The 22,087-nt window shown below is 41.0% G+C and overlaps 1 protein-coding gene across 3 annotated transcripts in view; it reads right to left on the bottom strand.

Moving 5' to 3' along the window:
* GRB2 (growth factor receptor bound protein 2) overlaps positions 1-22,087 on the bottom strand; it is a 54,818-nt gene that overhangs the window by 17,311 nt on the left and 15,420 nt on the right. The window contains exon 1 of one of the 3 annotated variants that reach the window (XM_086762375.1): positions 12,874-12,903. The exons of the other annotated variants lie outside the window; for them this stretch is intronic. Coding sequence (XP_086618501.1) covers positions 12,874-12,888 — 15 coding nt within the window. The 5' untranslated portion in view covers positions 12,889-12,903. Of the gene's footprint in view, positions 1-12,873; positions 12,904-22,087 lie in introns of those variants that run through there. 3 annotated transcript variants of the gene reach the window in all.

Below are 22,087 nucleotides of genomic sequence, written 5' to 3'. Positions count from 1 at the left end.
TTTATCATCCAAACACTTAAAAACCAAAAATAAAGATTCTTAACTGAACTATGGTAAGATTTTCCCAGACTAAAATTTAGTCTAAGTACTGCATGTATCACTCAGTTTTGCTTTGAAAGTTTCCCCAAGTACAGATACAGATAAATTAAGTTACAAAGTGAAACTTAAAGATTCACTGCTCCGAACTGAGACAGCCTTCAGAGTCTGTAAAAAAAAAAATCTAAAAGGGCAAAAGGCAAACACTTATTTTTCACAACTGCTAAAAACTACTGCTCTTTGTACAGGTCAAAACATAAAGCATTCCTTTGCAGCCAATCCCCATGTCTGCTATAGATCTCATGAGGTCCATGCCAGAGTGACTCTTCCTTTCACACTGGGGCACCTGTGCTTGAGAGGAGGAAGGATATTTTTAGCCACTACATTTGAACACATGCTGCCACGTGACATCCTCAGTCTGTAGTCAGCTCTGTTTTACAGTCATAGTGGCTCAACTGCTACCCGTCAGTTTCCTAGTTTGATAACAGATCTCTTATCAACAAAAGCCCATCTGTTCCCATGGAAATGGAGAAAAGGCATTGCTGAAGAGCCACACAACAAGGCAGTCACCAAGTTTTAGCTGGAACAGCTCACACCACTAGCCTTCCCAGCCATTTTCAATCCCATACCTGGCAAACATTTCTAAGCACAGCTTTTCCACTCTTCTGAGTTGTTGCATAACAGTCTTGATCCTCTCAAAACCAACTTTCAGGAACATGCAAGCACTAATTTGAAATATAACAAGCAGATCTGGCATCTCAACTCTCAGGCTGACTCCCATACGCAAACATGAAACTCAACATAAAGCCAGCCTCAAAGGTACTTACATGCTTGCAAATTTAGCCAAATTCATCAGAATGCTTGAGGGTTTTTTTAGAGACAAAAGCCAATAACTTGTTCAGAGAGGGTTCTTAATTTTGGCTGAGCCTCGTTCTTTTCCCTAAACTTTAAGATTTCAGGATCCTTGCTGTGCTAACTGAAACAGAAGGTAACAACCGCTCAGCTACAACCTGTTAGTTGTCAATGTGGTTTTCCTCCTTGACAAAGTTGCACTGACACTGCCACAAAAATAAAACAAAACAAAAAACCAACGCAGTGTATTAAAAACACTCGCAAAATCTCAGGAATCCAAGGAAAGCACTCATGACACTCAAACTAGGGTAGGAATTAAAATTTAGACAGTGAACAAATAATTCAAAAGCAGCAATGCTGCAACTGAATTTTTAAGTCTGGAAATTACTTGTCCCAGGCTGGAAAGGTGGTTGGGAAGACTGCTCTCACCCTCTGCAGAGGTGCTTTAGCACAGCTTTTCATTTCAGAGAAAAATGGCTCCTTTTCTGCTCCAAGAATCATAGCACGGTTAGGGTTGGAAGGGACCTTCAAAGGTCTTCCAGTCCCAACCCCCCTGCACGGAGCAGGGACAAGAAGAGAGAGATACAAACTAGCTACAAAACCAGTAAGCACCGACTGCTTCAAGGGATGCTACATCTGGATTCAAGAGAGCAAGTTCACCACAGTCCATAATACAGTATTTTCCTTTCCCACAAACTCACTGCAAATGGCACCACAGGATATGCAATTCATCTCTTCAGGGTTTTGTAGAAGACAACCGAAGATATTGCCTACCAATCTGCAGCTTCCTGCCTCATCCTCATACTGTATGAAAATCCCCTGAACAAATGAATTCTCCTCACTCTGGCTGCCTAACACTATCTACAAGGTGGCTGCATGGAGGAAACGGCATCTTAAGGAAACTCAAGGTGATCTGCATGTCAAAATGGCACTGTAATTCAGATTAAGCCAAACCAGAATTTTTATTCTCTTGGGTTTACTCATCATGTTACACAGTACAGTTAATTTTAACTTCAAACACGCAATGCAAAAAGACACATTAGACAATGTATCTGGATGGCCACACTCAGAGAGTGGTGCTCAACGACTCAGTGCCCAAGTGGAGACCGGTGATGAGTGGCGTCCCTCAGGGGTCCGTGTTGGGCCCGGCCCTGTTCAACATCTTTGTCAGGACATGGACAGTGGGATAGAGTGCACCCTCAGCAAGTTCACTGACAACACCAAGCTGTGTGGTGCCGTCGACGCACTGGAGGGGAGGGATGGCATCCAGAGCCTTGACAGGCTGGAGAGGTGGGCCTGTGCCAACCTCATGAAGTTCAACCAGGCCAAGTGCAAGGTCCTGCATGTGGGTCATGGCAATCCCAGGCACAAATCCAGGCTGGGTGGGGAATGGATGGAGAGCAGCCCTGAGGAGAAGGGCTTGGGAGTGCTGGTGGATGAGATGCTCAACACAAGCCAACAATGTGCTCTTGCAGCCCAGAAAGCCAACCGCATCCTGAGCTGCATCAAAAGGAGCATGGTCAGCAGGTCGAGGGAGGTGATTCTGCCCCTCTGCTCTGGTGAGACCCCACCTGCAGCGCTGTGTCCAGCTCTGGAGCCCCCAACATCAGAAGGATGTGGACCTGATGGAGAGAGTCCAGAAAAGGCCACGAAGATGATCAGAGGACTGGAGCAGCTCTCTTATGAGGCCAGGCTGAGAGAGTTGGGGCTGTTCAGCCTGGAGAAGAGGAGGCTCCGGGGAGACCTGAGAGCGGCTCCCAGTGCCTAAAGGGGGCCTACAGGAAAGATGGGGAGAGACTCTTCAGCAGGGCCTGGTGTGACAGGACAAGGGGTAATGGCTTTAAACAAAAAGAGGATAGATTTAGGTTAGACATAAAGAAGAAATTTTTTACATTGCAGGTTGTAGAACACTGGCCCAGGTTGCCCAGAGAGGCGGTGGATGCCCCATCCCTGGAAACATTCCAGGCCAGGTTGGCCGGGGCTCTGAGCAACCTGATCTGGTTGGAGATGTCCCTGCTCCTGGCAGGGGGCTTGGATTGGATGGGCTTTAAAGGTCCCTTCCCTCCCATACCATCCTGTGATTCTAGGACTAAGGTGACTAGCTCAAAAACACAACTGCTGAAGTATTTTAGGCTTTTCCTTAAATTTAATTTATCATAATCATACATACAAAATACCCACATTTTTCAGATGAAAACCTAAAGCATCACATTTAGACAGGCTTTAAGATTGTGCACACTTGATTTCTAGGCAGATTTTAAAAGCTGTGAAAATGCTTAACAATCACTGAGCAAGTGTTACTGGAAACAGAGATTGTTTTTTAAACTGCACTCAATTAATAAGTGTTATAATACAATATCTAAATAAGTATAATGCAATAATGTGTTATCGATACAGGTTTTCATTTTCATCTTCACCCCAATTCTTGTCATCACTATAGAAACACTTCTTCCACCCGTATCTTTTTAAAAGCACAAGAACACCACAAAATAGAAACTCCACAAAAAATAATCTCAGAAAGTCTTCCCACCACAAAAAATGTGAAGTACAAGGGCCCTCATTTGCCACTCCTGAAGCAGCGCTTTTGTCAGAAGCCTTACATGAAGTGAGGACTGCTACTTCAACACAGCGCACACACTGACTTTTCACATTGACGGCGTCTACCACACAGGCCAAGCAGCTGAAAGCAGGAACTGAGGAGAGCAAATTTCAAAGCTGTTCAAATCAAAAGGCTAGTGTCTGTGTTACACAGTGCTGTCTTTAGATGTATTTTTTTTTCTCCAAGAAACTAAGTTATTTCCACTCATCTTGAAAGAACCTGGAAACTAGTCCAAAGTAAAATACAAGATAAATTTGAGAGACAGCAAACCAAAAATGACAATAAAGTCAGAGGACACAGCCACTCTAGGACCTAAGCTTCTCTTCCCAAACTAAGTAATACAGTCTCCAAGTCTATTGCACAAAAATACTCATCACCGAAGGTTTATTCCATAGAAACGTTTATAGCTAAACTCAGTATTCCCCTAACCTTCAAAGAGGGCTGATGGGGAGAAGTAGATGTGTTAGGATTACAGGAAAGGATGCTACTTTTACCTAAGTGAGATAAAGGCAAGCTGCAGTTACAAATCCATTTCACCATACAAAGCTCGAGAGAGGGTGGGGTGCGGGAGGGAGTGGTAAAGAAATCCACAGTAGCACTGGCTGGCAAGTACAGTAAGGTATGTTGTAACAAAGCAAAGTCCAGAGAAAGCTTGAATGCTAATACCTAGCTACATTCCTTTCACTTCAAAACCACCTTTATTTTTTTTTCCTGTGTAACACAAGAATACTAGAAGTAACTAAGTTAGCTGAGGTACAATCAAGTCTAGCCACAAGGACAGAACTTGGCACAGACGAACTTACACTGCCTCTCAGGCCTTGCAAGTCTTGTACTACTACTTCCCCTCTGGCAAAAGCCTTCAATTATGACAGCTTATTTAGGATAACAGGAGAAAGAGAAAAGTAAAAAAAGAACAATCTAGACAACAATTATCTTTCCCTGTGCTCACCTTTTTAGGTTTACGCGGCAGAAAGAGATGGGAGGAAAAATTCCAGTATTTCAAAATATATTGTAGTGAACTCCAAAATGTCTAATGGAGATCCTGGAAGGAGTCAGTAAAGCTCAAGGAACTTTGCCACAGGTCTTGTCTACAATGAAGTTTCCTTCTGTGTAGGAAGTTTCCACTAGCACAAACACAGAGGTAAAATGATAACAGATTCACCAGTTCTGCCTACATTGCTTGTGAAGGCTAGTGAGATGTCAGCCTCAGCAATTACAGAATTCTCTTCACATTAGTCCTCCCACTATTACCACTTATATAAAGATTAAGCTATAGATACCACAAATTGCGTATTTTCAAGAAGGTGGCTGGTGCAAATCTCCATTATAGGAAGAATGGTAGCCTGCAGTAGAAACCAGTATCAGTAATTTTATAACCCAAACAAAAATAGCTTTACAGAGCTAGAAGTACCTACAGCTAGTGTTCTAATTAGGCTTCCCTCATCTAAAAGACCCCCAAGCGTTTCAGTAACAGTAGGGACTCTCAGAAGTGAGATTCATTTTATGTTCAGCAACTTTCACCGTGCTTAAGTGAACACTAATTCTAATGAACTTCATAATGTAAGGACGACTGTTCAACATTTGGGTGTTGCAGTGAATTCAGTCTCATTTCAGTGCTTGATCAAAATGGAGTACAAAAATGGGAAAAAATTGTTATGACAGACTATGTTCCACGGCTTGGCCTACACATGTAGAGAGCAGAATGCTACAGGATTCACAAGAACAGTTTCTTAAAAAGAGGAAGGGGAGCGTTGTTTTTCCCCTAGCAGACCAAGGGTTAGTTTACAGTAACTAAAGACCAGGACCAGCAGCCTTTTATAACTAGCTGTAGTGCTCAAGACATTATAACAGAAACAGAAGACAAAACATCCTTCCTTAATCTCAAACTCAACCCAGATCTAATTTGGAAGCACAGTATTTTGTCAGTTTTCTCTTGTGCAGTGTGGATTATCTTACTCAGGTACTAGTGGGGATGGTCATTTGCTTGCAGATGTGTGTCCCTCCTCATTGAGTTTTTATTTTAAAAGTAAACAGATTAGCACTGTTTAACTTAGGTTTAAGCAAGATCCAAAAAGAACAATCATTAGTGAAGCATACAAACAGAATAACAGGTCAAGCTTTGAAGTCTAGAGAGCTCTATGCCATCCTCCTCTCTTTTTACGGAGGAAAGAAGATAGCCTTGAATTCTGAATAAAAACCTGCTCTATTTGGGAAAGGTTCAAAATCCAAAACCACACCCCAAAATAACTCAAATGCATATATGCACATCTGTACATAAAGATCATAGTCTATATTGCCTTAAGTACCTAAATAAACCCTTAATTTTGAGAAGAAAAATCCTGAAAGAACTACTTTCACCTAGTAGTCAGAGTAAGGTCTCCTGGTCTCTATTCCTATATCTGCAGCTAATGCAAATGCATTCCCGATCCTCTTAAAAGAGAGGTTGTTTCTAGCTATCCCTTCAAGTTTAGCAGCAAGGACACTAAGCATAAAATAACATCTGTTATCACACGCTCAGAGTATTTATCCAAGTGTAAGGCTTTTGTAAGAGCTCTTGGCACAAACTCTGAGGGATGAAGATCAAAAGTCAATCTACCAGAAGATAATAAAATGAGGTATCAAGCATTCCAATGAGAGTCTTTCAGAGTTGCTTTCAAGCTTAACAGAGAAACATTCCAGAAATATCAGTCGTCGTCTTCTGGCAGTTAGCAAGCACATCAAAATCATACATGTCTCACTTACAACAACTTCTCTCATCATGCTGGCTCTCCTGTAAATCATTACTTGACGGTGTGAATCAAACAGAAAAAACTGAAAAGGGTAATGAAGAACAAGCAATCATAACGTGCTTGTCATGCCAGCTGTGGTTGCCCTTTTAGAGCTTTACAATACAAATGAAGCTGGTCACATACAGTAAAAGCAAAAAAAAATCCCTTGGGAAATACACATGCATGACAGTCCATAAATCAGACTAGATTCACAGCTTGTGAAATCCATTCTTAATCTGTTTTCCGTAGTTTTACCTGAATACCATATAGTTCCTATTTCTATTTGCATGTGTCCTATTTTGTCCTAACTTCTCTTACTAAAACGCACTGCCAGAGAATGTATTTCTCACCATCTCTGAGGAAGGAGATGCACTTGTTTCTCAGACAGGGACAATTCCTCTGTGATCCCTCTAGGACTAGAAGGCAGAATTCCTTGCTAGTTGTCCCACAACGTTGCCTTTAAACACACTATACCTGTCAGACAGTAGAGGGCAAGGAAAAGTTTGCATTTTGTTGAAGAACAGGATATTGCAACAGTAACAGTCAGCCCTTCACCATCTCATACTTGGCACCTCAAACCTCTACAGATACAAAAATCCTCAAAACTCATCTACCAAGAATGAAAGATAAGACATGCCAAAATTAAGACAGTCATGCTGTCTATTCCAAATGGATGATGTGTACCATCATCTCTGATATACCTCCTTACCCAAGAAACCACAAAGTCCAGCACTCCACTCCTGTACTTCTATTCTTAATTGCTGCTTTTCCTAGCACACAAACTCCAGCAATTTACCTATCACTTTTAACCAGATAGGAACAGTCATTTGTGGAGTGACATCGATCAACTGCTCCATGTAAGAGGCTCTCCATTACAAACATTCTAATACTTGTACACAACAGAGTTGCTACAATGTATGTCAGTAATAGCAGGTTCAAGTCTAAAAGGATGTGTGTCATAGTTCAGCCCCGATCGGACCAGACTACGCAGTCTCTCTCTCACTCCCCCCACCCTCCGAGAGAACAGGGGGAGATAATGTAAGGAAAAACGGCTCGAGGTTTGAGATAAAGACAGGGAGAAATCCTTAAAGTTACCGTCACGGGCAAAACAGACTCGACTTGGGGAAAAGTATTCATTTATTACTACAAACAGCAGGATAATGAGACAGAGAACAAGATATCCTCCATCCACCCCTCCCTCTTCCCAAGCTTAACATTATCTCTACTACCTTCCCCTCCCGAGTGGCACAGGGCTGAAGAGGGAATGGGGGTTGCAGTCAGTTCATCACACGTTGTTTCACACCGCTGCTTCATGGTCGGGGGAAGAACTCCTCGCATTCCTCCCCTGCTCCAGCGTGGGGTCCCTCCCACGGGCCACAGTCCTTCCTGAAACTGCTCCGGCGTGGGTCATCTCTTCCACGGGGTGCAGTCCCTCCAGAACAGCTGTCCCAGCGGGCCCTCCATGGGCCACAGCTGCCTTCAGGCATCCACCTCCCCCAGTACGGGGTCCTTCACGGGCTCCAAGTGGATCTCTGCTCCTCCGTGGACCTCCACGGGCTGCAGGGGGACAACCTGCTCCACCATGGTCGTCACCACAGGCTGCAGGGGAATCTTGTCCAGGAGCCGCATTACTCCTCCCCGCCCTGTGAACAGCTGCACAATACAAACCTTCAAAGAAGGTGACTGCAGCTACTGAAACTGAATATTGCTCAGTACACTGAAAAAAAAAACAAACAAAAAAAACAAACAACCCACACCACATAAGACAACTCTACCCCCATGCTGGAAAAGCTGGGCAGGAGGAAAGACGGAACAACCTGGACTTACTCAATCTTGATTAGAAATTTAGAGTATGTGATTAGAGGACATTTTTTATAGTAGTCTTCTGGAGTTCAAACGACACCGCTCCACAGTCAAGGCCTTACATACACTGAGTGGAAGAATTTCTTTACACGTTGTATGGGTATTATAGCCCTGTCTATATACCCTATTATGAGTTTTGCTTGACACCACCTTGACTTCAACCAGTCTTCCACTCTAATGTTTGGGGTATTTTCAGAGGAACTGATACCTAGCTAGTTATTCCCCATCCTGCACTGGTGCAGTTGATTACCTGTCTACGTGCACAGCAATACATCAGTCCTTGTAGAACATCTTCCTGTTTTTATAACACATTTCTTCAAACCATCAAGATAGTTTTAAATTGTATCTACAGCACGCATAAGCCCAACTCAACTAATCACCACCATGCTCTATTTCATCACCCAGTTCATTAATGCAGTATTATCATACCCAAGACAATACCGTGGAAAGACACTGAAGAGTCTTCAAGTGCAACTGTGAAGCTACCTAAAGCTGACTGTGGTTTTCTAAATATCTTCAACCTCTCCTATAGTAGTTTTCACCCAAAATAAGGTCTCCCCAATTGCTCATAAAACAGGCTGCCAATGTCAGCGAACTACTGCACTTGATACCCCAGGATGCAGCGGTAAGTTTAAGTGACTAACAACACGTCTATCAGCCACATTTTAAAGCACACTAAGAAAAGGTACAATCCATAAAGGCCTTAAAGAAAAGTTTCAAGTGTTCAAAACACACCTTCATTTTTAGCTTTTAATTACTGAAATTAACTTGATCTCCAGCTGCTCTGTTTTTTTTTCCAGTGAAAAAGCTATTGCCACCACAGGAACAAAAGCTCCAACACACTTCCAAAGACCAAGAGGTAGATTCCTGCTGACTATTAGCAACATTACGGGGTGGGGGAGGTGGAGGTGAGAGGTTTCCATGCAATGAGCATATTTCACAAGACAGATAATCTTAATTTTTTTTTCTTTAAATGCATGCTTTTTAACTGTTTTACTACAGTAATTACTATGCATTCATTTTACAGTGCAGACAAGTTAATAGAGCAATAAAAACACACTTTGCTTCATCTTGTTTTAAAATTTAAAGGCTTTAGGATTCTTCTAGCACAGATTCTTGCCTTTAATATTGACTGCTTAATATTTTGTAGTATTGTAAATCTTACAGAATGTGAAACAATCTTACTCAGCTCTTTGCCAGAAAGATATTGGATTAATACTTGACAACTAATTACCTATAGAACAAGGTTCCCTAGGTTAATTACACCTTATATGGAATATTAAAATATATATATTTGAAAAGCTATGTAACACTAATTATTCTGGTATTACTGTACTTCCGATCATTTCAAGTCTCTTATTGATGGTCCTCAAAACTCACAGTTGTTAAGCTATGCCTTGAAAGGTGGAACACTTATTCAACTAAATACAGAGCTATAAACCAAAATCCAGATGACTGAAGCCTGCATCCAGGAATGAGGACATTTGCAGGCACCTATCAAAACAGTCAGCAGTGAAATTGTTAATACTGATATTGCACACATCTTCACCTCAGAATTAACAATCTTACTAGTTAATTCAGATTTCTGAGCACGAATTCCTACCCAGCTACAAACTCAAAGGCTACACTATCAGTCTGTAGTGGCTAGACGTTCGGCATCAGGACTGTTTAGGCTGGTTTAGCAGGCACAGCTGTGTGGCGGCGCCCTCCCACATGCACCCCATGCACTGGTAACAGGCGCTGGTGTAGTTCAACAGACTGGGGAACTGATCTGACTGCAAAACAGTTTAGGGAGGTGATACATTTTTCACCTGTCTCAGTTGATTGGTTGGCTACAAAGATACTTAGACCAGCATGCGCAGGGTACAATGCTGGAACTGAAGCAAGAGACTGAGGAGGTGGGAAGGAAAGGAATAGGGCAAGACTGCTTGGATAGGCACTGCTGTGAAGGAAACACTCTTCGTTCCAATTTCAAAAAGACACAAAAGGCCTGCTCTACAGTTCTTGCAACAAAAAGCCCAAAAACTTACATATGTAAGATTTAGTAGTTCCACTTGCTTAAAGTTTTATCTAGGCAGAGTTAAACAGAGCTGACTACAGCAAGAAGTACACAAGAGTTCAAGAAGGAGCATGTGAGAGGTGCTGCAAAGGGGCAGCAAAAGTCCAAGACTCAGCTGAGTGGGAGGAGGGGAAATAGGGAACCAGGAGCGAGTGCCTCAGCTGAGGCTTACAGAGGTATTTGTGTCTTCTCATGATAGGCTTAATTTGGGTGTTAAGACAGCTTTTTTTTTTTTTTCAAGATGGGACCATTAATGGACAAGATGGAAAGAAAAACGCTACCCCCAAATTAACCAGCCAGGTTAAGCTAAGCCTCATACTGATCCTGGCAAGAGACACCTGAAGATTTTTGCAGCATAGATAGAAAAGCACACGCCTTATGCATGAAACAGCTATCAAGTTCAGGGACACTTAGAAGAAATACTGGTGGGTTGACCAAGTCTTTTTCTGCTCCATACTTTCAACAATGACAGCTGTTGGTCCTTCTGACAAGTTTAGCTCTTTACGGGTTACATCATTGACATGCATAGCAAAAGTCACCCTTTACATCCAACTACGCATTGGGAAACTGCATACATGGGAAAGAGCAGGACTTTATGACTAGATGTTTAAAAATTACATGTTAATACCAGTGTGCAAAACTCAAACCTATTGGACACAGGGTGTTAAGTGAGTGTTAACTGCAATATCCTTTCTGCAACAATTGAACAATCAGTATTTACTGATTTCTTACACATCTAAGACACCCATGTGCTTTTCTGACAGTCCCTAGAGGATATTCTGCAATTTGCATTTGAAAGTACAGAAGGAAGAGCCCCAAGTTCCACTACTTGAGACAGCTGCCCCAAATATCACCACTATTCAGTTCAGACCCCAGCTGCAAAGGCTTATCAGACTGGCCAATGAAGCTGAAGTCTGCTATTTCCTGTTAGCACCAAAAAGGTTTTACAGCCCTAGTGATCTAAGAATAGCATTATCACAATCTATTTGACTGCATTTTCCCCAACTTCAAAATGCATCTATAACTCCCCATCCATGCATTTCAAACCCCACCCTACTGAAAGCAAAGTAAATGGTGTTGAAATCTCATTTTGAGATGAAAAATGAAAATTACTTTTCAGAAGTCTGCATAGGATTTTATGAGCAACCGCTGTAAAGTAACATCAGTGCTCTGGACAGAATCTGAGAATCCTTCCACAAACAACCATCAGTCCATTCAAAGAAGCTATTTCCTATTGTTGTCAGGATGGGCAACAGCAGTTGCATCTGTGCCTTTGTGAAAGCCTAATTTAGCTTTGGCCATAAAATTTACCAGGCATACTGATGGTGAGCAAAATGATATAAATGCTTCTCGGACAGAAGACACAGATTTTTATTAAGCAGACTTCACACACCAATAAAATGGAAGACTAACTAATGATAATCAGACTGAAAAATAGAACTTAAAATACTGCCAACGGCCCCTCTACTTTTCTATGTTAGGAAAAATCAGCCTCCAATTTCAAGGCTATGTGAATCTTTCAGATGTAAGGCTTACTGCAATTGCCTTACACCAACAGGTTATCACAAATTAAAGACTTGCCTCACAGATGCAGAGCTTCCATAACTTTGTAAGAGTCTACGGTTCTTTATAGAGACAACCCTTTACTCTGACTGCAATCTATCCTCTGCTTTGTCAAGACTGAAGTTCAGGGGAGGAAAAAGAAAAAAGTTTTGCATTTGCTACAGTAAAGGTTCACTGTGCTCACTGGAATTACTCTCCTCTTTCAACAGAGAAGATACAACTCATCTCAAGCATCAAAGTCACTGAATCCTCAACATCTTTATTTTTCCTTCCACCCTTTACAGCTCCTCACAGAGGTCATTATTGGGGGAGTGTCACAGCAAAAGCCCTTACCTCACCCTCTATTCCCCCTTCCTCCTCCACTACGCAAGTGGAACAGGCATGCTCTCACTAAGCCAGCGCAAGCAATTCTTCATTCTTTGCAATTTCCTACCTCTCATTTGAAAAACAAATACTTCACTGTTATCTAAAAATATATTTAAACATTGCCAGCAACTCAGCACTCAAAGCAAAACAACCATCACCACCCAGTGTGAATGCACAATAGAAGTGGCATTTTTGGTAAGGCAAATTTTAAAGGAGCTCTTGAGAACAGCAAGAAAAATAATTCAAGTTACAAAAAGAACAGGCTGCTCTATTATCACCAAGAGAACACTGCTCTGTCATCATGAGATACAGCTGAATGCATTGCCTGAGGGTAGGAACGAAGACTGCAGTTTGACAGCAGCAAAAGCATTCAGCAGCAATGCCAACTTAGGGTATGCTAATCCAACTCCCATGCCAAAGTTGGTCTTCCCCCAGTGCAGCCAGCACAACTACTTCAAAATCAAATCAAAGACAATCTTAGCACCCCCACTCCCCCCAAACACACCAAAATGACAACAAAAATCCCCAACCAACCAAAAAAAAAACACAAACCAAAACAACCCTCTCCACTTCTGGCTCTCTTCCCTGAGCAGTTCATAGTGCAACTCTACAAACGTCTGCACTACCACAAGAGTGACACACAGAACAGAATAGCCTGTTTGTAAAGCGAAGGCATGTCCCCAAGGCAGTGACTCCACAAGTGAAGTCTGTGACAGTTAAGTTAAGCTTCTCCTAATACTTTCTTCCCTCTAGCCATTCATTCTCACCTCTGCACTCTCCATCCACACCCTGTGCTGGTCCAAGTGTTTGAGACACTAGTCAAGACTGAGCAGAGTGAAAAAAAAGAAAAAAAAACCCAAAAACATAATTTGCAAGAGCTCCATTTTTCCCAACTTGCTCAGTCCCAATGGAGCTCCCTCAGTCACGCAAATTTTGTATCAACAGGAATTAGCAACTAGAGGAAAAGCTCAAGTGGTCCACGTACTACAAAACAATGCACCCTAAGAGCTATGTACTCAATGTACTCTAGGCAGTTGGGGCAGCACCTTAAGTGATGTTCCGGCATTGCACGCTTCTCTCTAAGCGGAACCAGGTGTAACAATATTTGCTATTCTAGAAAAAGGTCCAATTTAGAGTACCCATAAAAATGACAGAAGATAGAAGGAGAAGGAATTGCGTCCTTCTATCTTAGCTTTGTTTGATGTACTAATATATCTTTTCTTTCTTTTCCAATCTTCTTCCCTGTTGTCCAGACGCAACTTCAGGAGGGACACTGGCAAATATGCTTGATATTCAAAGATGACCAGTAGAACAATCAGAGCAATACCAAAATGTTTTAAAGAGTTCCCTGCAGTATGTAATCTAGAAGCCCATCAGTGTAGTACAATAAAATCTCAAATACTCTACAAAACTGTTTGAACAGGAGTTACGATAAAACACAAATTTCTTAAAGACAGAGAATCATATTTGCTTTTTAACTCTCACAATCAGCAGCTGTCATTTTGCTTTCTTTTCATTTACAGCTCTGAAGAAACAATAAGATTTATTTCTTAAGTGGTGCCTGAAACTCTGCAGAAAGGACAGAGCTTCCTCCACAAGTTTAGGAGAAAGCTCTCTTGTAATCCTCAAAGTCTATCTGAAAAAGTTTGCAATACTGTTCTCAGTAAAATGTATTGGCCCAGTGCAGAAGTCCTTTTCTCCATCATGGACTAGATAGTTAACCCTTTGCAATCAATTAAAGTGGACCTCCCAGTAACAATGGCAAAGTTGTGCTGTAGATACCGAAAAACTAGGGAATTTGGTGCACCAATTCAGTTGTCCCTTCTTCATTTAAAAACACACAGCTACCTATTTTCTAGCATCTTGCATTAACTTCTGCGTACTTCTAATGAGATCAGGAAACACTCCATTAAGTTTTATATTTTCTGTATGTCAAATAGCAGTACAATCTGGAAAATCGTATTTCTTTTCAGAAAAGCTAGAAAAAAAATTTCTGACCTATCATGAACTAAGGATCTCCAGAAGGTGCTCTTATTTTAGATTCCCCAAAATATTAAACTGAAAATTGAATTCTTAATAACCATTACTTGTCTGTTGTCATATATATATATAGGGTGAATTTCATCCCTTGTAACTCAAACAAGTTGCTCTACTTATCATTTTAGACAATCTGTTAGACAAAAAAAAACCAAAACAAACAACAACTAAGTGTATTACTCCAAATATGAAAGTCTTTGAGAGCTTGATTATTTCAGGATGATATAGAAATACAAAGTTTGCAGAACATACCTCAACTACGTTTTCACTAAATTTTTTGTAACTGCTGAAGAAAGGGTTAAAACCAGGACATTTTCAAATCTAGAGACTAAGTGTAATGAGATCAGAATAATAAAACTACCATAATCTGCCTCACACACATAGCTAGGATCAGCCCTAATCTCTTCATTTTGAGACAGATGGAAAAAGCATGAAATCAGAGATAAGAGGAGGCCAATTTTCTAGATTAGGCAGCTTTTCAAGGTTCACTATAGCTGTAAGTCAATATTGTGCTAGATTTGTACCTATTTAACCAATTGTAATATAACATATTGGAAGGGAGAATCAGGCATCTCCAAATCCATACTACATAAACAATATGTAATACATCAATGTAATTTCTATACATTGCAGAATATTAAAGATTAACTTACAGACTAATTTACTGAGACTCTAGCCAATAACATTCCCAGATGCTTTAACTGGAAACACAGCAAATAAAGAATAAGCCATGTGGAAAACAGACAAAGATCTCAAAACTGCACATAACTATAGATTGCTTATTGATTTTTACTACGAAGTGGATAAACACTGTTAAGACAGCAGTTTGCATCCGTGACCAGCTTGACACAAAGCAGTTGCAGGAAGAGACAGTTTTAATCTTGGTTTAAGACAGCATATTAAAGAGATGCAGCATGAAATAACCTCTTAACTCTTCTGTTCTGCAGGATATGAATATTGGTGGGGGAGAGAAGTATGAAATAGCCTCAGATATACAAGGTAGCTGAGAGTGATTATGGTGGCCATTATCCAGCTACCTCTGTAGGACCTGGACAAGAACCAGCAATATAGAAATGTAGAGAAAAGAAAAAAAGCATGCTGTATTTTAAGCACTAAATAGGATCAAGAAGATGCCTTGAGATTAAATAATACTGTTAAGGGAAACAGAGGTAAGCAAGAAGTCATCCAAGGAACTGAAAACAGACTGGTTGTTATAGGCTAAATGGAAAATTATTTTTTTAAGCAGCTAACAGCAAAAGCCTTAGACTCTCTAAATCAAAGCCTGCAACAAGAGACCTTTGAGGTTTGATGTGAAGTTTAGCAGTATTGTAAGCTAGTTATGCAAAGAGCTGAGAAAAGAGGGAAGAAAAAAGAAAAAAGCAAAAGCACCACAAGATGCAATCTCTTACCAAGCAGGTTCACCTGTCGGTTCAGACTAATTACCCTCAAAACTCAAAGCACATTAGCAGCTTGCATGCACCCGCTCTTAGCCAATAATTTTATATCATGTCTTAATTCAGCCCACAAAAAGCCTGTTCGTGCTCTCACAGTCCTCATGATTTTGTAACAGATTATATAGACACAGCCACAATTAATAATTTGGTTGGTATCCACACAAAACTCTTTATTGCCTCAACTCAATATATTCATAACTTGCTAACTCAAAACGTTAAATTTAACTCTCCTTTGTGGGGAAGACGTGCAGACCAGCAAAAAGCACTTATAACCCATTTCATTTTCGGATGGCTCACTGATGGAAGCTAGAAGAGGAGATCTGATCACATCAGTTCCACAGTTCAGCTAGTCAAACAATCCTGTCCACATAAAAAGAACTGCAAAGCCAACAGCAGTGTTAACTCTAGTCTCCTGGCAGGCACGATTTTTTGCTCCCTATCAGAATCTTCATTTAACCACTCATTGCTTAAAACAAGACATGTTCTTGTTCTTCATAACTAGATTATAAATTGTTATAAATCAGCATTGACTAAAATAAATTAATGAAGCTTGTATTTCCCTGTACAAATCAAGGCAATTTCAGTGCATACAACTAACAACATCCTGGCTTAGCATGACAAAGTTTTCCACAGTATAAAAAGCACCATATATAAGGCACCTAAAATACTAATTTCTCACTAAGGAACTGCAACTATATTCATCAGAGAAGAGATTTGTCAGCTGCAGAGTGACAGTTTTAATCTAGCACATTTGATTGATATAGTTTATTTAATCTGGTCTTACTGACATGTCTAGCAACACCTCAAAGTGGAGAGGAAATGTACAGGCACGTGGTCTGGCTGATCTTCAGAAAGTGAGAATATTTAGGAGAGACTCTTCTTGTTCTCCAGTAACTGCAAAGCTACTCAGACTTCCTCTCTAGTGGGACACACACACACACAAAAGAGGAAGACACTTGCAAATGGCTTCGGATCAGAACACTGAATGTCACCCAACTCATTTCTGTCACATATGCATAATGCAAAGCACACCAGGAGATCTTGCAAACCTTTATGAGAGCATAAGCGTACGTATCAAACTAAACCAACTGAAGGCAGTTTGCACAATCAGCTCTAGAACACTATATCCACTTAAAAAAAATTCACAGAATGTCTCCAATCTCATAAAACAGAATCAAACAAGAAGTGTACAAGTGCTGTACATTACATTAGCACCAGTGATTTTCCTGCCCACATAACATCTGAACGAGGGAGAAAGAAAGGATAATAAAGAGGCCCTTCAACGGAAAAAGATTTTTAGGGGACTTGCTTTTAAAGACCTGAGATGGCACATTGCGATTTTCTTGCACTCAGGTTTCAAGGGACAGGCAGAGCTCCCAGCAGGTCATCAGTCACACTTTAAAAAACAAAACTAAAAAGCACCAAACAAAACCCAATCAATTTGGTTGGGTTAAAAAACAAACCAACCAACCCCCAAAACAAAACAACCAGGATTACACCAGTGTTGCAATAGTAATCTGAAGTTCAAAGACAGTTCAAACAGTCCATTCTTAGAGACTGTTCAAGCCATTGCTAGAGGTTGTTATGATACACAGAGCTTCCACTCAGTAACTTTGGTTATTTCCACCTGTTCAGATTCTGCTAAGAGAAAAAGATTTCACATAATAGATGCACTGAAAGACCCTTGTTAGCCAAAGGCATCAGGTACACTCCAAATTCAAACTTCTGGGCATGCAGGAAGCAAACTTAAGTTTCAAAAAACAGTCAACAACACAAAGATGTTAGATCAAAAAAATACTCAGAAAAAAAATTATTTCAGTGGATTTTGCAGCCAGTAACCTTTGTGAAAATACATTTAATCACAACTCTGCTTCACAGATTGTTTTGAGAAATGTTTCTAACAATTTTAAAAGCCAAGAAAACCAAGTTACACCAACTGGTTATGCTGAGTTCTCTTTCTAAATCTACAAAGTGATCAAAACAATTTGTTTCACATATAAACCCTTTCTTTCTTTTCCAGGTTTCCTTAGCTCTTGGATCATGAGGGATACAACTTGTGTGTCAATATTCTTAACATTGTATCCTCAGTCATTTTATTAGGAAGACTTGGGCAATACACTTAACCAACTCCAGCTTTAACCCAACTGCCAAAAATGACAGCCTTTGCTATAAAGCTTCTTCAGTGCTTTCACAGCAACTCACGCCTTTAGCATATGTAAACCTCAATTAGGGCAAACACACCAAATTCTATAAAAACACAGAGTAGGGCTGGGTGCACCACCATCTCATGCTGATCTTTAACTCATAACATTAAGTTTAAGAAAAAAAATGTATGATTGTTTTCAGTCTGCTATGAAATAATGAACTATTATACCCCAGAAATCTCTTAATGATATTTAAGTTCAGCCTATTTTTGGGTCACATTAGGCCTCTAGTTAAAAATGTTGATTCACTCTGACACTAAACCATTTTTCTTTCTTCTCCAAACTCATCATTAGATTATGGTTCAATTTCTGGAGAACCAGTAGTATACAGAACGAAACATCCACAATTCTGTACTCACAAGGTTGCAGTAACAAAATTCAGAATTACAGCAGCCTCAATTTAACCAGAAAAAGCTCAATTTCTGGCAAAACAGAAGAGATTAGTCTTCAAAAAGAAAAAACACACACTCCACCAGAGCCTGTAAAAATACGCACTCCTCAGACTAAAAAAAGAATATGCTTTGAAAACTAATGATACACTGCGGAGTTGGAGAGAAGGATGAACCATGAACCATTAACAAAGAATTAGATGTTGAAGATAAAGATGATTCCTTTAAAATAAAGCAAGCTGTGAATGGCAAAAAGTGGAAAGACACCAATAACCTCCTATTTTGAAAAAGTAGGAAAGATTATCACCGTACAGTAAGGACTACACATGCCAGATGGTCTGTAACATATACTCATGTCAGTGGCAAAACAGTGTTCCTACTCTGACTTAAACTGGGAAAGTGCAAGACCCAAGAATTCCAAAGTAACTTTAACTTGCATTCTACCTTAGAAAAAGTCCAAAACCATAGTTGTGGGGACTTACCAAAAGTAATATCCAGATTTATGCACTGTAGGGGAGAAGGGAAAATGAGCAGCAAAAAGAAAAAAAAAAAAGGGGGGGGGGGCAACTTGTGCACATCAAAGGGACGCTTTAAAGAAGTTCCCCTCATGTTATGAAGTTCCTCTTTCACTTCAGGGCTAATGAAACAGCATTAGTTAATGTCCAAATCTCTCCATAAAAGGAAAATAAAACACTTAAATGGAATTTGCTCCCACCAAGTTAAAAGAGGAGAAATTTGTATATTTAGGAGACTGAGCCTACAATAGTAATTGTAGCTCACTATCACATGGACTTTGAAAAGAAACACTTGTCAAAAGTTATTCAGGCTTAAAAAGAAAAACAGTAAACTAATACAGGAATCATTTTTAAAATTCAAAAGTATGTACTACCTACAATTTCTCAGAGAAATGTAAACCTGATAAATAAGTACCGATACATGGGGTTTTTTTTCTTGGTGTGTGTCCCCCCCTCGATGTAACATACTACTAGAAATACAAGAAAAGTCTATTGCTGCTTTCTCAGCTTATGAGCAAAAGAGAAAATCAAAGAGTCTGCAGAAATGCAGATACTATATGTCAAAAGCTGTAACTTGCTCCAGAATCCTAAAGTCAAGACAGCTGAGGCATCAACTTCTTTACAGAAAAGTTCAGAGATAACTAAAACCATCTCCTAATTAGCGTCTCAAATTAGAAGACCTGTTCCAGGTCAAGAACAAATTAAAACAAGAACAGAACTTGTTATAGCTCCATTGCAATAACCTAGAAGGGATATCATAATGCAGGTCACTGACACCCAAGGGTATCTTATTTGACCACAAACTAATTTGAAGCTCCCAAGTACATTATAGTAACACAATATCTCCATTGTAAGTCTCAGTAAAAGCTAAGGCACTAAAACTCTCCCTCTCTTACTGGGAGATCCCAATGCCTTGACCACAAAAAACTCCCCCCCAGGGCCCTGACGTGGGGTCAATCACTCCTACAAAACAAAATTGGATTTGCAGACCATGTGTTAGTGTGAATGCATTCAAAAGCTTTCACAAAAGTGGAGTTCTGGGAAGACCTCAACACGTGGAAGCCATCTCATCAATGTACTCACAAATCAGGATCGGGTCTTATCTAAAGATATTAAATAGGTGTCTTGTACTATGAGAGATGCCAGTTGGTCCCAGCTGGTTTGCAGCAACATTGCCAGTACACAGCCATAAAACCTCCTGGAAATACAGCTATCCAATTAAGCTGAATTTCAAGCAGCTGTTCGGAAGCTGGGCTCTTCTGGCAAAACTATAAAAGCCAAAAGCAGTCTTCACCTCAGACCTCCATTTAATCACTGTAAAGTGTTGCAGTTCAGCCCTGATCGGGACCAGACTACACAGTTTCTCTCTCACTCCCCCCCACCCTCTGAGAGAACAGGGAGAGATGATATAAGAAAAACGGCTCGAGGTTTGAGATAAGGACAGGGAGAAATCCTTAAAGTTACCATTACGGGCAAAACAGACTTGACTTGGGGAAAACTATTCATTTATTTCTAAAATTAGCAGGATAATGAGACAGAGAACAAGATAACCTCCCCCCACCCCTCCCTCTTCCCAGGCTTAACATTATCTCCACCTCCTTCTTCTCCCCCCCGAGCAGCACAGGGGGGAATAAGGAATGGGGGTTACGGTCAGTTCATCACACATTGTTTTACGCCTCTGCTTCATTGCTGGGGGATGAACTCCTCACATTCCTCCCCTGCTCCAGCACGGCGTCCCTCCCACGGGCCACAGTCCTTCGTGAAACTGCTCCGGTGTGGGTCATCTCTTCCACGGGGTGCAGTCCCTCCAGAACGGCTGTCCAGCAGGGCCTCCACGGGCCACAGCTGCCTTTAGGCACCCGCCTGCCCCAACATGGGGTCCTCCCCGGGCTGCAGGGGGATCTCTGCTCCTCCGTGGGCCTCCACGGGCTGCAGGGGAATTCTGGCCAGGAGCTGCATTATTCCTCCCCCTCCTTCACTGACCTTGGCATCTTCAGCCGTTCATCTCACCAGAAATCCTTCACAACAGGCAGGCAGACGCCTCTCAGGGTCTCTTCACATCTCATCTCCTCTCCACTTCTCTCAGCCAGGCCCAGTCAGCCCCCAGCAGGAGGCCAGAGGTTGATGGGTGCAAGGCCCATGAGGCTCACGCCCCCCCCCCCCCCCCCCCCTCACATCATCTCCCTTTTTTTTCCCCCCCTCCTGTTTTCCTCCTTCTTAAATACGTTATCGCAGAGGTGTTATCACGGAACATTCTGCTACCAATTGGCCTGGCCCTGGCCAGCAGCGGGTCCGCCCTAGGCCCAGCCAAGTCCACTGAACAAAGGGGAACAACTTCTGGCAGCTTCTTCCAGAAACTACCACCGCAGCCCCCTTTCACTAAATAAAACCAGAACAGAAAGAGAACAAAAGCCTAACTTCATATAGAAGACAGAAGCATCACTAATGGAGATAAATCAGAATAGTTGCAAGGCTTTTCTAGGTTTTATGTGGGTTGCTTCATTTAAAAAAAAAAAAAAACATAACTCATGTTTTTGGCTACTCATCTCCACAAACATACTCATTAACACAGGAACACCCCACACACCCCCAACTCCCAGTGGCTTAATAGAAGGTTAACATGGAAACTGAAGGGTCAACAACCACAATGGAGGGAGGCTACACCACAAGGATCCCAGGAGGGGCTGCACTGTTCAACAGCTCCCAGAGTGACGTGAGAAGGCAACAGAGGAGTAAAGTGGTAAAGTTCACCAAGACAGTTAAGTGTACTCAAACCCTAAAACTAATAATTTGCACAGGTAACTTTTAATACTAAAAGACCAAGTGGTAAGTGTCAGATTATATACAATATGAAAAGTAACATGCATGAGGCAAAAACACACCCTCCCCCCCCCCGAATCGTAACTATATGAAGCTATAGGTTTTAAACAAACTATTACTCCTCAGCAAGTATCATGGAATCACGTGGGTAGTAATCTGAAAATGAATTAGAAACATTACCTAATGTTCTGTTAAGAAAGAACCAGAACAAAATCAAGTATTTTGACACTGTAAATCTCTTCTGTGTCAGCCTCTGAATACTCGGAGTACCTATACTCAGCCCATCTCAAAAGATACATAGATGAACAAAAAAAAAAATTGAGAAAGGAACAAGGACAACTGAAGTATGGACTGGTTTTTGCACTACAGGAGATCAGACTACTCCAACTTTCTTCTCAGAAAAAAAGCCACAAAGGCAAGAGGACATTTGCAACTCTATTCTGCCCACAAGAAGTATGGGGAGATATGTTTTCCTACTATCTCCTGCACAGGGAGGAGGACAGAAAAGGAAAAAAAAAAGTAAATAAAATTCCCAGGTAGCATGTTTCAAACCAACAAAGGG

This window comes from Chlamydotis macqueenii, chromosome 18, assembly GCF_036417535.1.
Source record: "Chlamydotis macqueenii isolate bChlMac1 chromosome 18, bChlMac1.mat, whole genome shotgun sequence".
Taxonomy (NCBI): domain Eukaryota; kingdom Metazoa; phylum Chordata; class Aves; order Otidiformes; family Otididae; genus Chlamydotis; species Chlamydotis macqueenii.
The sequence above is the reverse complement of the archived record's forward strand: the minus strand, read 5'-3'. Positions and strand labels throughout refer to the sequence as shown.